This window comes from Delphinus delphis, chromosome 19 (assembly GCF_949987515.2).
Source record: "Delphinus delphis chromosome 19, mDelDel1.2, whole genome shotgun sequence".
In the NCBI taxonomy this organism is placed as follows: Eukaryota; Metazoa; Chordata; class Mammalia; order Artiodactyla; family Delphinidae; genus Delphinus; species Delphinus delphis.
In genome coordinates this window covers 48,313,217-48,329,603 of record NC_082701.1, presented here as the reverse complement: position 1 = coordinate 48,329,603, position 16,387 = coordinate 48,313,217, and the positions used below count along the sequence as shown (strand labels likewise).

The window sequence follows — 16,387 nt, the reverse complement described above, 5'->3', positions numbered from 1 at the left end:
GTGGGCTTCCCTGGTGGTGCAGTGGTTGAGAGTCCGCCTGCCGATGCAGGGGACACGGGTTCGTGCCCCGGTCCGGGAAGATCCCACATGCTGCAGAGCGGCTGGGCCCGTGAGCCATGGCCGCTGAGCCTGCGCGTCCGGAGCCTGTGCTCCTCAATGGGAGAGGCCACAAAAGTGAGAGGCCCGCGTACCGCAAAAAAAAAAAAAAAATTATATATATATGTGTATATATATATATATATATATATATACACACATATATATATATATATATATAGTAACTCAGCTACAATTCATTCGTAGCTGCTTTGCTTAAACCTTAGGCTTTAGTGCTATTGGACATGGCCAGGCAGTACACAGATTATTGCTTTGGTTTGTTTGTTTATGAATAAATTGGTCCTAATAATACTGTTGATCATTAAAATTGTCTCGTAGATGTGAGAAGGGTGTGATGTCCCTGGTGAATGTCAGGAACTGTATCCGCTTCTATCAGACTGCGGAGGAGCTGAATGCCAGCACGCTGATGAACTACTGTGCAGAAATTATTGCAAGTCATTGGGTGAGTGTGAGACTGAGAGGTGTGGAGAAGCACCTTCACTGGAAGTCAGAAGACTGGGGCTTGGGACCTGGTTCCATAGAAAGATACCTCTCTGGCCCCTCACTTCCTCTTATAACAAAATTGAAGGCTAAGTAGTCGCACTAGATGATCTGTGAGATTCCTTTGGGCTCTAAAATTCTCATAATTCTGATTTCGGAGTAGAGGAGCAGAAGATAGCTCAGGTCAAGAAGTAGGCTTGGAACGGAGGGACACAGGCCTGCTTTACCCTCCATCTGCAGGAGTGGCAGCTGAGCCCCGGGAGCGGGTGCTGCTGTAGGGCCAGCAGGCCTGCCGTGCTCGTGCTCGGCAGCACCCCTTCCGGGATTTCCCTGCCTTCTTGTCGTGTGGAGGGTGTTGTTAAATTTACATATGCCCTTCTTAGGTAGCTTTCATCATAAAGACAGGTCTTGCATTTCTTTGTTGTTGTCTGTTTTGCGTTTTTCAGAAAATCATGGCTAGGGCTATGTTTATAACCTAGTTTCTGCAAATTGTTCGGTACTCAACAGCATTATGAGAAAAAGTGTCTTAAAGAACTGGATTTTAAAGAATTGAAACAGGAACGGTAACCTTTCTGCTAAAGTAGTAGAAACTTAGAGATCTGCAACAGTAGAAAGCGATGGTGACTCAGTGGACTGAGTTGTTTGTGGAAGTTCTGACTAATTCTGTACCTGTCTCCTGTGTGGGGTTGAAGGGGAGGACTCTGTTCTCACGGGGAGGGCTCCTTGTGACTTCGTCCTTGTGGAGTGTCCGTGTTGCCTGTGCTTTACCGTCTCACCCAGAGGCAGGGCAGTGCTGTGGTGAAGAGTCCTCGCTCGGCAGGTGGGCCTCTGGGCTCCAGATCCCGGCTTGGCCGTTCACTCATTGTGCGAGCTGGGCACACTAATTAGCCTCTTTATGCTTTACTTTCTTCATCTGTGAATGGGGATAATAATAGTACCTACCTCATAGGGTTTTCGTGAGGATTAAATGAGTTGGGAAATGTTAAGCCCTTTAAAAATAGGGCCAGACACATTCCAGGGGCTTCTTAAGAAATGTCAGTTGTCGTTATTGTTGATATGTTGAATCTGTTCTGCTTTTCACTGTCTTTTTAATCCTTAGGATGACTTACGAAAGGAGGACTTCAGCAGCATGAGTGCTCAGTTGTTATACAAAATGATCAAGTCCAAGACTGAGTACCCATTACATAAAGCTATCAAAGTGGAGAGAGAAGATGTGGTCTTCCTTTATCTAATTGAAATGGATTCACAGGTACTATACCTTTTCCCCAAACTATACTTCTCTTGTTCTTCTCTACAGTGCTCCTCACTTTCTCTGAGCCATTGCTGGCACAGTCTTTTTTTTTTTTTTTTTTTTTTTTTGTGGTACGCAGGCCTCTCACTGTTGTGGCCTCTCCCGTTGCGGAGCACAGGCTCCGGATGCGCAGGCTCAGCGGCCATGGCTCACGGGCCCAGCCGCTCCGCGGCACGTGGGATCTTCCCGGACCAGGGCACGAACCCGTGTCCCTTGCATCGGCAGGCGGACTCTCAACCACTGCGCCACCAGGGAAGCCCATCTGGCACAGTCTTTAATGTACATATTTCTACTAGTAGTTTGTCCAAGGCAGTCTGAGCTTATCCTATCATGCTTCTCAGTATTCTTCCAGCCTCTGCCCATTGCCCACTTCCAAAGACACGTCCACATTTTTAGATAGTTGTTACAGCAGTACTTAACTTCCAGGTACCAAAATCTGCTTTAGTTTTTCTTTTGCTACTGTAAGAAATTACCACAAACCTAGTGGCTTAAAACAACACAAATTTATTATCTTATAGTTTTGTAGCTTGGAAGTCCAGTACAGGCATCACCCATCTAGAAGTCAAGGTGTTGGCAGGCTGTGTTCCTTTCTGGAGGCTCTAGGGAAGCCTGCTTGTTTGGGTTGTTGGCAGAATTCAGTTCCTTGTGATTATAGGACCAACATCCCCATTTTCTTCTGGCTATCAGCTGAGTCAGGGCCATTCTCAGCTTCTAGAGGCCACCACATTTCTTTACCCTGTGGCCCCCTTCCTCTGTCTTCAAAGCCAATAGTGGCAAATCAAGTCTTTCTCGTGTCACAACTGTCTGACCTACTCTTCTGCTTCCCTCTTTCACTTTTAAGGACTCATGGGATTAGATAGATTGGGCCCTCCTGGATATCCAGGGACACTGTCCCCATCTCAGGGTCCTCAACCGTAATCACATCTGCCAAGTGCCTTTCATTGTGTGAGGTGACATAGTCACAGGTTCGGGGGGTTAGGACGTGGACATCTTTGGGGCTGTCGTTCTGCTTACTGCACTGCCTTAGAAGAAATGTAGCTGCTCTTGATGGATGGCTGTGTCATATGTTTTATCCTGGGTGTCCAGGGTGTGGGGGAGGCATTAAACTGCTAGGAGGAATTAGATAGTTAAGCCACAGTCTTTTGTGAAAATGTGAGCTGTTTCCCATCAGGCTCTCTGAACCTCTGTCCTGACACTTGTGTTCCTACAGCATTGTCTGCATTTCCCCCTTGTACTGTCTTCCATGGTGTTTGCACCTGCTCTGTGATCCCCGTTAGTCCTGGGCTCCCTGAAAGGCATGAGTCCTGAGGAGGCCTGAGAGAAGTTTGTGAATTCAGTTGAATTTGGAGAGTAAGATATAGTAAGTTATAGGACTAAAATTTGACATTTGTGTGAGATGATTTTTAAGAGTCAAGGTGTGAGAGATTTAGTTGTATTCTCTACTGGATGGGTGCTGATTTACAAATTTCTCTGTGCAGCTCCCTGGGAAGCTGAATGAGTTGGATCATAACGGAGATCTTGCTTTAGATCTAGCCCTTTCACGACGACTAGAGAGTATCGCCACCACTCTGGTTAGTCACAAAGCTGACGTGGACATGGTGGACAAGAATGGCTGGAGCTTGTTACATAAAGGCATCCAAAGAGGTAGGAAGAAGCGTATTTTATATTTTCTGCAGTGGGCAATTTTACCTTTATCCAGGTAACTTTTGAAGACTCTCTGACCCTGTTCCTGTTCCACAGATTCTCAAAGGCTTCTTGAGTCTGTACTTGCAGGCTACATGATTTAGAATTTGTGATCAGTGGGTCAGAAGAGAGATGGAAGAGCTATTGCCTTATGTCTTGTTGGTTAGGCTCTTCAGAGTGTCAGCAGGAGCCCCAGAAGAAGGCTAGAAAGATGGTACTTATAGAAAAAGTACCTTTTACTTGTAAGCAATTGATGTGTTATTTGCTTATTCAATACATCAGTTTCTCCAGAAATTGTGCTAGGAAGACTTTACTTGTATCAGTTACTGTAAGAGAGGGAAAGTATCAAGAACACGAATATTTAAACATACTCTTGGATTCAGAGTTTTCACTTTTACAGAATAGACTTCTCATAGATCATGACAAAGTGATAAAGTTTCATTTTGTTCTTGGGAAGTTATTTGGAATTGTAGCTGTGTTTGAGTACATTGTCATTAGTAGTGGGAAGCTATGTAAGTGATAGAATTACGATCAAAGCATTTTCACCTTATTGAATTAAAGGGAAACAAGTACTAGTCTTTTGTTTTTCCCATGGCCTTAATAATTCTTAAGTCCCAAATGGATCCTGCCTGACTCTACTTTGCAGTAGTTATTTTTTTGACAGAGTGAAAAGCTATATAGGGATAGAGTTCCAGTATGGAAAGAAACCTTTCAAATGTCTCAAAGCCTTCATTTTGTAGGGGGATAGATGACTTGATTGAAGTACTTGGCTGTGGCCACTTTTTTGTTTACATGTGGACATCAAAAACAGAATACGTGTAATGGTTTCCCTATATCTTAATCATGTATGTTTAACCTTCCAGTTGTGCATTATTATACTGTTATTATCTCTGCCACATTTTTACCATTCACAAGTTGCTCCTAGTTGGTGGAATGTAGTTACTTCAAATAAGGTCGTGTTGCAGCTGTGGCTTTGCCCTTTTTGGGCATAGGCTTTAATATAAATATCCCTCTAAGTCATGCGTTAGAGTGTTAAGCATGCTGGCTGATGGAGAGGAAAATTTTGTTCATCATTGGGAAGGAAAGCCTTAGAGTATGTCAGTGTCAAGAGCAGATGCATTTTTCCCAAGCATCACTCCACACTGTGCAAAGCCATTGGGTGCTGAGCACTGGGTGTGTGTTCAGTGGGGAAAGTTTCCACCACATCAGGAACTATTCTTTCCCATACTGTTTAGTGTCTGAAATGTTTATTTTGGAAACAAATAAACTTGTTACTAAAAAAACAATCTCAGAATTATGTCTCTTTCCTCTTAAGGACTTAAATTCTTATGTATGATGAAAAAACATCTTTGATGAGTTATTAAATATTTTGATGATTGCTTAGTTACAAGGATTGCCAAGAATTGGTGGTGCATTTATGGTGCTTATTTGCAGATGATTTAATCTTCTGCTCTGAATTTATTAGTTGCTTGCAAGTATGTGGGCTGCAGTGTGGGCACGGTAAACTTGATTGTTGAACGTGGCAGTGTGGCCTGGTGTGGAGCACGGAGTATTGGCATTGGAGCGTGGATGTACCAAGCTGGGAATCCTGGCTCATCCGCTTACTCTGTGGCCTTGGACAAGTCACTTAACCATTCTTGAGTCTCCTTTTCCTCACCTGTAAGGTGAGGAACCTGCTTTACTGGTTGTTGAGAGACAGGTTAGTAGCACACCTAGCCCAGTGACTACCATGTGGTAGGGTCAGCCTGCAGCTCTTACCTTGTCCCTGTGTTGCAGTGCCACGACCAGCTTCAATTTCTGTAGGAATTTTTTTCACCTTTTCCTTCTTCACCTTGAGCTGTCAGTCCGTTGACCTGCCCAAATGATTAAATTGAGTAATATACCTGAAATTTAACTGTTAACCTTACTTTAAGTTCATTGTAATATGAGTGAAGATCCTTAATATATGAGGTTTAGGTCTGGTTGTGGACACACATTAGAATCTCTAACCTGGTCCTAACCTAACCTAGACCACTTGGTCTAACCAAGTGTACCCATCAGTTTGTACCGAGAGTGCATCTGTGAGTGAGTCCACAGGAGATATACATGTGACCAGAGGGATGCCATCTCCTCTGATTAGCTGCATCTGGGCAAGAAGATGAAGCCTTGCTTTTTAAAACAATCTTCTTGTGCTTATTTTCCTTGATGATCAACATCAATCAGTGGGTCTCTTAAGCAGCATGCTCCTATCTAATTGTTTGTAGGAGGTTTGCAGATGATGCCACCAACTGGAGCAGCATGAGATACAGCTTTTGTTAATTAAATAATGAAAGTTACTGCCTGGTCCCTGAATGAAACCGGTCAGGGAGCTTTGTTGAAAGAAAAATTGTGTGTGGATTTCTTTTAAACGTTAACTACATTGTTAGGAATGTTTTTATGTGGACAAGTCATTATACATTTACTTGGCAGTTTCAGGGAGTGAAGTGATGAAGTAATTGGAACTGTTGAGCACCAAACAGTTTTTGTTTTAACGGTTTTTGATGGAAATCGTTCTAAAATATATTAGAAGTTTTCTTGTTGACAGAACCTTTATAAATGGTGTTTTTGGCATTTTCTGTTCCCTCCCTTTGTTCTGCTTTTTCGATGTCAGTTGTCTATTTCCTCTAGGCTGTATATCCATGGGCTGACTTTCTGTTAATGTAAAACATCATCAATTTTCAGTTGCCAATAATTCCTAAATAACTTTTTGTGTAGGGTGCGTATACTGTATGTATGTATATATGTGTAAGTTAAAAAAAAAAACACTTCGGCGCTTATGAATAAAGTAAATCTAATCTAAAAGCTATGATTCTTTTTTTTTTTTTGCGCGGTACGCAGGCCTCTCACTGTTGTGGCCTCTCCCGTTGTGGAGCACAGGCTCCAGACGCGCAGGCTCAGCGGCCATGGCTCACGGGCCCAGCCGCTCCGCGGCATGTGGGATCTTCCCGGACCAGGGCACGAACCTGTGTCCCCTGCATCGGTAGGCGGACTCTCATCCACTGCGCCATCAGGGAAGCCCTATGATTCTTTTCAAGAGGGCTTAAGATATAAAACTTTTTTTATTATGCCATCCATCTGAATCCAACCATTGATCTGTACCCTTATTTCTGTGTGCAGTATTGCCCAGTTTATCTTCTGTGTGTATAGTGTATTATAAGTTTTTTATTGACATACTTTAGCTTTGCTATCTGTTTACTACTTAGTTTGGAATATATGCCAAGCTTAAAGATAACGAAACCACATTTCACCTCTCCCCCAGCATGTTATTTATCAGATTTGTCATTTTAAGGCTCTCTGTCCTCATAATTCTAAATTTTCTTTCCACTTCCAGAATGTAAGTGACTTTCTCTAGGATATTTTATTCTATTGCTAATGTATTGTTTTTGCATATTCTCTCCTAGACTGAATCTCTGTGGGGTTTGTTCATATTACACATTAGGACCCTACTGAGAACCCTAGTATGTCTTTGTACATATGGACAGCAAAGGCCTGACCCAGACTAATCCCTGATATGCATGTTACCTGCTGCTTTCAGAGCTCTACCGACATCTTTTTGTAAAGAAATCTAAGCTTTGGTCCTTTGCACACGATGCTGGTAAAGATTGTATCTTCCCCTACCCCCCAAGAAAAAAATCGGGGACAGACGAATGAAAAGATTTCAGAAGTGTCTGGTTAGAGGATTCGTAAGTTACCCAAAATCATAATTGATTGGAATTAGAGCCATTCTGTTAAAGTGGAACCTTATAACGTCAACCAGTCAATCCATTTTCTTCCCAAACATTTCCCTGGTGCCTGTTTTGTATAAGACAGTGGTAGATACAAAAATAAATCAGACATGGACCAATCAGGATATGAGGGGCTGTGGTGGCCTAGTCACGTCAGTGCCAGAGCTCACACTCTCCAGCAAGATGGTCCCTTGGAAGAAAGAATAGAGCAGATGGGAAATATCGAAAACCAGTTGATTTTGAAATTCCATGTCTGCTGAAGATTAGATGAAACTCATGTTATTCAGATGAATAATACAGGAATACAGCTAACAGACTTGAGAGCTTTGCCACTCCTGAAATCCTAAGCCCCGTTCTCGATATTCAGATAGCAGAAGTATAGTTGAAGAAGATGAAATGGTATTGCAGGATATAAAGGAAAACTTCTCATAAGTGCCTTAGCAAGAGCCACTGCAAGTATAGCCGGTTAGAGGTAAGTATTGCTTAGGTATAGACTGTGGTCAAGAATGAGAGAGGGAGATAGATTGTGTTGTGGAGGAATCTCGGAACCCTTTATGAGAGTTAATGACCTTTGAAGGATAGAAGCCTGGTATGCTTAAAATTGTGAAGTGATATTGAAGCGAGGGGTCAGGACAGATGACAAGAGGTCATCAGAAGTTGAATTTGAGTATGTAAGTCCATGATCTCAATGATGAAATCTTCTTTGTCTACGGTTACTGACTGGTACCTTTTTGTGGAAGCATTGGTCAGAAAAGCTTGCCCTGAGTGTTGTCATATGTGACCATTTCTTCTGTTGTTTCTTTTCAAGGAGATCTCTTTGCTGCCACTTTCCTCATTAAGAACGGGGCCCTTGTCAATGCTGCTACGTTGGGTGTCCAGGAGACACCGTTGCACCTTGTAGCATCGTACAGTTCAAAAAAACACTCAGCAGATGTGATGTCCGAGATGGCACAGATTGCAGAGGCCCTCCTGCAGGCTGGCGCCAACCCCAACATGCAGGACAGCAAGGGCAGGTAAGTCGGGGAGCAGATCACCTGCTCTGAGCACAGTTCCCACAATGTTATTTTATTGTGGCACATAACTGGCAGGCGGGGACTTCATGTTTTTTAGTTCAGCATTATTCTCTCTGAATTTTATGGAAGTTACAAACATTGATTTGTTTTGCAAATGAGAGAGACGACTAAGGCCAGAGGCATTTGGGGAAACCATTTCCATCCTGGGTAACTGAGGTCCTTGGATCTTTAAGCAGTTTCTGTCATCTCCACAAAACTCCATTTCCACCTTTTTGTAAGTACCTCTGCTTCAGACAGCTCTGTCCACACAGCTTGCCATCTTCCACAGCATACTGATAGTAGTTGTCATGTTCCTTTTGCCCCTTCCCAGAAATATTTGGTTGAGGATTCCTTGTGGTTTAGAATCTGAGAACGGGCTGCTTATCTCTGGGACACCAGTGTGTGAGGCATTGAAGGGAGTTAAGCCACCTGAATCACCAACACTAGGGGGACCCACTTCTTACCATAGCAGCTCAGTATTTTATACCTTTAAAAAACCCTGTCAAAAAATAACTGTGAGGTCGTCAGAATAGGAAAATAGATTTGTGTGATGAGTAAGGTACTTAAATAAGGTGGATCTCCATGAACTCAGTATAATGTCATAATTACCTTATTTCCCAAAATAATTGCATTCCTTTTTTTCTTGTGATTTCTTAATCTTTTTCCCCCAAGTGTAATAAATTCTGGCATTCTGTACCTCTGAGATAGATACCAGCCTGGGAGTCCCTGTGCTCTGTGGTGACCATCTTCCTCAGGGCACATGAGGGCTAAATAAAAGCAGTGAAGAGTGGTTAATCAGTTCCTATCGATGCCACTCATAATGTGTTTGAGTATAACAGAGAATTATGGGAAGAAAAAATTTCTTTTCAGAATTGTGGAGGATATGTAGGGGAAAGTAGGCATACCTATGGCAGAAACTACTGTTTTATTTGTTTTAAAAACATGAGTACATATACATTCAATGAGGGTCAGTATTTAATTGAAGAGTATTTTATATCTCTTCCTTTTATTGATTCTTGTTCTTTTGGCTACTTGAATAAATTGTAACATATAATCAAATCCATTTTCATCCTTTGATACTTGATCATGGTTTTGGAAAACTGTTTGTCAGGATAGAAAAAGAAACTCTGGCAGAAATGGGGAATTTCTTGTGGATTCTAGTTGCCTCCTGCTGTGAGTAGTCCTGAACTGGGCCTGTCCTGAATTGACACCTCTTCTTCATCCTGTAGGTCTCCCTTACACTTGTCCATCATGGCCAGGAATGAATACGTGTTCAACCAGTTGCTGCAGTGTAAACAGTACGTAGGGAGACATGGAGAAATGAAAAAGCAGTTGTGAGGGTGGGATTGTGAGTGAAAAATGATTCCCTTAAAATGTCTTTTAGCATTATCCATTTTAATAAGTAAAAGTAAAATAAAAAATTGTCATTCATAAAGTACAAAGAGAAAGAATGAGGCTGTTGACAGTACAGTGTCAGAAGACGATTATACTTGCTATTCACATTGCTTCCTCATTCCAGATTAGATTTAGAGCTGAAAGACCATGAGGGCAGCACAGCTCTGTGGCTTGCCGTGCAGTACATCACTGTGTCTTCCGACCAGTCCGTAAATCCCTTTGAAGACCTCCCTGTGGTAAATGGGACCTCATTTGATGAAAATAGCTTTGCAGCCAGACTCATTCAGCGTGGCAGCAACACCAATGCACCTGATGCAATAACAGGTAAAACACAGGCCCCTAAGAGCTGATGCTCAAGTCTGGAGACCCCATGAAATATTGTCAGTGTTTTTACCAAAAATTTAAAAACCGAACGGCATGCTATTATGAGAATTATTTTGTACGTAATTTTAACCATAGTAAAAAGCCTGATCTTGTGCTTCCAAAAATCTAGCCAGACTCGATAAGTCCGTTAAGCTGAAACACTTCTATTTATTTAATGCAGTGAATTTCAGTCTTTTTGGACTCAGAACTCTTTTCACCCTCTTAAAAATTATATCCCAAAGAGCTTTTGTTTAAGTGGATATCTTTGGTATTTACCATGTTAGAAATTAAAACTGAGAAATTTTTAAAAGATGTATTAATAATAATAACGACAAACAATTTTATGTTGACATATAACATTTTTTATGAAGAATAACTTTCAGAAAAAAATTTAGTTGGAAGAGTGACTGGTTTCTAGTATCTGCATCTGTGTTCAGTCTTTTGAGATACGTTGTTTTGGTTAAAGAAAATACCCTCACAGTGATGTAGTTGGAAAACGAGGCATATTTTAAGAGGCTTTTCAGATAATTGTGGATATATGTCTTTGATACTACAGTGAGAAGAATTTATCAAGGGATAATTTTTTTAAGGTTAGTTGCAATATGGAATCTGAAACTGTATCAGTGAACTTTTTGTACTCTGTTATATAAAATCCATGGTCTGTGTGTGCTTTGAATGGATTTCTTCATGTGTGATTTTGTAACATCATGCCTTAGTCATTTGGAAAATCTTGTTTCACTGAGTTATGCAGATCTTCAAAATGTTCATTTATTTTAGAATCACATTTATTAATATCACCACTGATCTCATTGGAAAAGTCTTTCAGTATTGAGAAGCTGTTAAACTTATAGTTGCAGACAAAAGTTTTCCAAAATGCTAATTTCACTTGGAAGATCAAATTTTGTCATTTGGTGGAAGTATTGCCAGTTGTTTTTCTTACAGAGACAGGCTTACTTTTTAAGAAATTGTCTGTCAAATACTCAGGTTTGAATAACCATAGTTTGTTAATCAGTCATTCTTTCAAGTAAAAATGGTGTTCCATGAAAAAACTGTTAGTTCAGCTTGCAGTGAAACAATGACACAAGTGCTTTCCTTTGAGACAACTTGTGTAATTTGTTACACAACAGATGTAACATACTTTATATACTTTATGCATACTTCTTATTTTGTCACACAGAATTTTAAAGACATGTACTCAATGTTGAGATTTATTAAAGTTAGTAATTTTTACTGCTTTATCATGGGCCACCGTAAGTGAAACTGGTTATGTTTTTGACCGAGTGCATGGCTGTGAGGAGTACAGTGATTACCACTAGTACATTTTGGGGCCCCTGCCTTGATTTGTGTTAAGGCTCCCCAGTTTGATCCACCATTGCTTTTGTGCCCTCAGTGCAAATGTCAGCACAGGGGGAAAAAGCAGATAACATCAAGTATTATTATTATGAAAATAGTTTTGACCTCCTGGACCCCCTGAAAGACTCTGAGGAACCCCTACGAATCCAAAGACCATACATTGAGAACCACTGTTTTAATGTGAATATGTCCTTGATCTGACTAAATAAAACATGGGGATATTTTAAGGAGTGGGATTCCATGTGGTTCAGTATTGAGTGCTAGCAGTGTATAAAAGCATGGGTAAGTGTCACTAATGAGGGGAACTGGCCCAAAAAAAAAAAAAAAAAGATATTAAATATCCCTTCCCCTAAAAGAAGTTACTAATTAACTTTAAATAAAGGTCAAATGAAATCACCCTTTGGGTGACATAAAAGCTAAAGGCAGCAGTACTACAGGATGGGGAGTACAGGCAGAACTGTGTTTTAGACTAAAGATTCTCTGGAAATGAGATAGTTACTAAATAGCTTTTAATTTATAAATGTTTGTTGGTTATTGACCATACTTCCACTGATTTCTGATTTAACTGCATTGTAGAAGAGTGTGACATATAAGAGATCGGTTCTTTGGTGTTTCGGACTTGAATGTTAGACTCTTAGAGATACAGTTTTTATGAAAGTCTGACATGTACTTGAAAAGAATTGCATTCTTTAATTGTAGGATGCATGTAGCATTCTCTGTTTACGTCCATTAAATCAAGCTTGTTCATTGTGCTGTTCAGATCTTACTCATTAGCTTACTAACTCTTGGACTCCTTGATCTGTCCGTTTCTGGGAGGTATATTAGAAATGGTCACTGCGATTATGGATTTGTCCATTTTTCTTGCTAGTTCTGTCAGTTTTACATTATATACTTTGAGTTTTCATAGACATATCAGTAATGTTTTAGCAGTTGCAGGTTATCTTTGTTCTGTAGGGAGGTATATGATTTAGTTATTGTGTACACTGGCATGACTACAGAAGTGAAAGTGGGACTCTTATTAGGAGTCTCAATTAGAAAGACTCTCAACTAGGCATGGAATCACTTTCTCTGAGGGAAAAGATAAAAATGGCATGGAAACAAAGCAGTCCTTTGTCCCGTTGCTTTTCCTTGGTTTTAGTCCTGGTATTTAATTTATTTTGAGTTTTCAAATAGCATAGCTGTAGAACGTGAGACTTGTGTTTATCCAAAAAGGAAATGGATTTTAATAGAGAAAACACTGTTCTGGGACTAAAACCATTTCAAGAGGAAAAGAAGAAAAAAAAATTTTTTTTTTATTGAGTATAATTGCTTTACAATGTTGTTTTAGTTTCTGCTGTACAAGGAAGTGAATCAGCTCTATGTATACCTATGTCCCCTCCCTCTTGGACCTCCCTCCCACCCCCACCCCCATCCCACCCATCTAGGTCGTCAGAGAGCACCAGGCGGAGCTTCCTGTGCTTTATAGCATGTTCCTGCTAACTATCTGTTTTATGCATTGTAGTGTATATATGTCAATCCTAATCTCCCAATTCGTCCCACCCTCCCCTTCCCACTTTGTGTCCACATGTCCGTTCTCTCCATCTGCGTCTCTATTCCTGCCCTGCAGATAGGTTCATCTGTACCATTTTGCTAGATTCCACATATATGTGTTAATATACGATGTTTGCTTTTCTCTTTCTGGCTTACTTCACTCTGTATGACAGACTCTAGGTCCATCCACATCTCTATAAAAGACCCAATTTCATTCCTTTTTATGGCCAGGTAATATTCCATTGTGTATATGTACCACATCTTCTTTATCCATTCATCTGTTGTTGGACATTTAGGTTGTTTCCATGTCCTGGCTATTGTAAATAGTGCTGCAGTGAACATTGGGATACATGTGTCCTTTTGAATTATGGTTTTTCTCAGGGTATATGCCCAGTAGTGGGATTGCTGGGTCATTTGGTAGTTCTATTTTTAGTTTTTTAAGGAACCTCCATACTGTTCTCCACAGTGGCTGTCAGTTTACATTCCCACAAACAGTGCAAAAGGGTTCCCTTTTCTCCACACCCTCTCCAGCATTTATTGTTTGTAGATTTTTTGATGATGGCCATTCTGTTAGGTGTGAGGTGATACCTCATTGTAGTTTTGATTTGCATTTCTCTAATAATTAGTGATGTTGAGCATCTTTTCATGTGCCTCTTGGCCATCTGTATGTCTTCTTTGGTGAAATGTCTATTTAGGTCTTCCGCTCATTTTAATTGGGTTGTTTGTTTTTTTGATATTGAGTTCCATGAGCTGTTTGTATGTTTCGGAGATTAATCCTTTGTCTGTTGCTTCCTTTGCAAATATTTTCTCCCATTCTGAGGGTTGTATTTTCATCTGGTTTATGGTTTCCTTTGCTATGCAAAAGCTTTTAAGTTTAATTAGGTCCCATTTGTTTATTTTTGTTTTTATTTTCATTACTCTAGGATGTGGGTCAAAAAAGATCTTGCTGTGGTTTATGTCAAAGAGAGTTTTTCCTATTGTTTTTTTCTTTCTAAGATTTTTATTTAGAAGAGTGATAGTGTGAAGTAAAACATTTCTAAGCCAAGAACAAACATATTTAAGGCCATAGGAGTAAAACTAAAGTATTTAAGGAGCATTTTCTGGTAGAACTTCGGCTCACAGTGTCTCCAAAATGGTCATCTACCCCAGAGGTTCTTAGAGATGACTTCCCAAGCCTCACCCCCCAAGGGACGTTTGGTAACATCTGTAGACAGTCTTGATTGTCACAATAAGGTTGAAGGTCGTGGTGCAGTGGTTAAGAATCCACTTGCCAATGCAGGGGACACGGGTTCGAGCCCTGGTCTGGGAAGATCCCACATGCTGCAAAGCAACTAAGCCCGTGTGCCACAACTACTGAGCCCAAGTGCTGCAACTACTGAATCCCACGTGCCTAGAGCCCATGCTCCGCAACAAGAGAAGCCACCACAATGAGAAGCCCGTGCACCGCAACGAAGAGTAGACCCCGCTCACCACAACTAGAGAAAGCCCGTGCGCGGCGACGAAGACCGAACACAGCCAAAAATAAATAAATTAATTAATTAATAAAAAAAAATAAGGTTGAGAGTGTTACATCTGTTGGGCAGAAGCCAGGGATACTGCTAAATATCGCACTGTGTACAGGTCAGACTCCTCACAGCAAAGAATTATCTGGCCCAAAATGTCAGTAGCACTGCTGTTGAGAAATTATGTTCTAACCAACCCTGGTAAGGAGACATAGCTTCCCCCTGGTCCTAGGAGGTGGCTAGTGGGAAATCCAGGGAGGAATGAATGTCTTTTGACTTCCAGACCAAGTGTTTTCTCCCCACACAGGCTCATTTGAGTCTCTGTGTCCACACACAGGGTGCCTGTGTAGACTTAAATTTCATCTACGTCTAGTGTGGGCTTGTAAGTTGTGAAAGGTGGTAGGGAAGGGCAGGGTGTGGTGCAGTGTGGAACTTGACCTCATTTTTATGCAAATGGAAGAGTGAATATGCGCATTTTCTCCTAGGAAATTGCTTACTACAGCGGGCAGCTGAAGCAGGAAATGAGGCAGCAGCTCTTTTCCTGGCAACCAATGGTGCCCACGTCAACCACAGAAACAAGTGGGTAAGTGTGACAGGGCAACCAGGTGAAGCGGCTTTGGTCTGTGGAAGAAATGGCAGTGGTGGATGGGTAGAAAAAAACAGAATAGATTCTCTTCAATTTTTGTCAAAAAAAAAAAAATACATGGACACTGTTAAAAAACCAGAGTCTAATCGATGCTTTTATCCTCAAATATTGGTTGATCGATTCATTCAGCAGCCACTTCTTAAGCATTTGTGGTATGTCAGGTCCTAAACAATACACTGTGGACTTCATGGTCTACTAGAGATTAGCAAACATGGACACAACAACCTACCATATTAGCATCTTAATTTTTTGTAACATTTTACATTTGCTAAAGTTTTCCTATGTGAATGTTTATTTAGTCTGTATCTCAAGCTAAGGCAGATGGTGCAGTGTTAAAGGGGGGGCCTTTCGGGTTGCACATTCCTGGATTTACTAGGTTTCCCATTTCCCATACTGCTGTATGTGGTCTTAGGCAAGTTGCTTAACGTTTCTGAGCTTCAGTTCTCATCGGTAAAGTGGGGTTAATATTGATTTCATAAGGTGTGGTTAAGATAAAAATAAATGATAAATTTAAGTGCTTATTAGCATAACATCTGGGACATTAGAAACTAAATAATAGTTATTTTTACTTTATAATTTTCAGACAGGGAGGATGTGTTTATCTTTAAGATCACATTTATTCTACAGCTGCTTTGTGCTAGGAGCTTTAAGGTTATTATCCCTTTCAGTTCTCACAGTGGATCTAGAAGCAGCATGTGTTGAAGAGACATTATCAACATCTGTAAATCCCTCATTTCAGGGTAAAGAACCTTGAGGTTCTGAGAGGTTAAGTGACTCGTAAATAACGGAGCCAGTATTAAGACTCAGGCACTACAACATACAGTTGCATTTTCTCTCAGCAGCGCTGGGCAGAGCAGTAAACAGTAAGCTTGGTGTATGAGACAAATCAATGTGTCGTGGAAGCACAGAGGGGAGGGCAGCGCCATTTTTTCCCACCATTAAATCTACTAATCTGTCTGCGCCTAAACCTGCACCCGGCCTGCTCTCCAGCTAGAATCATGGCATGGGCCCTGTATGCACCAGCGGCTGGTTTCTTGGCTTTGCTCCTGCCATTATGTGTGTCTGCCTCTGTCTGTCTCTCTCCTGTATCATCACTGTTGCCCACTGTTCATTTCTAATAGCATACAGACATGCTCTACTGTCTCTCAACTTAAAAGAAAATTCTCCCTTGAGCCCACGTTGTCTACCAACTGTTCCTTCCTGATACCCTTCAGAGCAAAACTGGGTGAAAC

General features: G+C 41.0%; 1 protein-coding gene across 2 annotated transcripts in view; it reads left to right on the top strand.

Annotated features, from left to right (window-relative positions):
• ANKFY1 (ankyrin repeat and FYVE domain containing 1) overlaps positions 1–16,387 on the top strand; it is a 76,734-nt gene that overhangs the window by 36,599 nt on the left and 23,748 nt on the right. For both annotated transcript variants that reach the window (XM_059996899.1, XM_059996901.1), the window contains exons 5-11: positions 436–559; positions 1,697–1,846; positions 3,367–3,532; positions 8,123–8,327; positions 9,596–9,664; positions 9,886–10,085; positions 14,995–15,092. In XM_059996899.1, the coding sequence (XP_059852882.1) occupies positions 436–559; positions 1,697–1,846; positions 3,367–3,532; positions 8,123–8,327; positions 9,596–9,664; positions 9,886–10,085; positions 14,995–15,092 (1,012 nt within the window). The remainder of the gene's footprint in view (positions 1–435; positions 560–1,696; positions 1,847–3,366; positions 3,533–8,122; positions 8,328–9,595; positions 9,665–9,885; positions 10,086–14,994; positions 15,093–16,387) is intronic.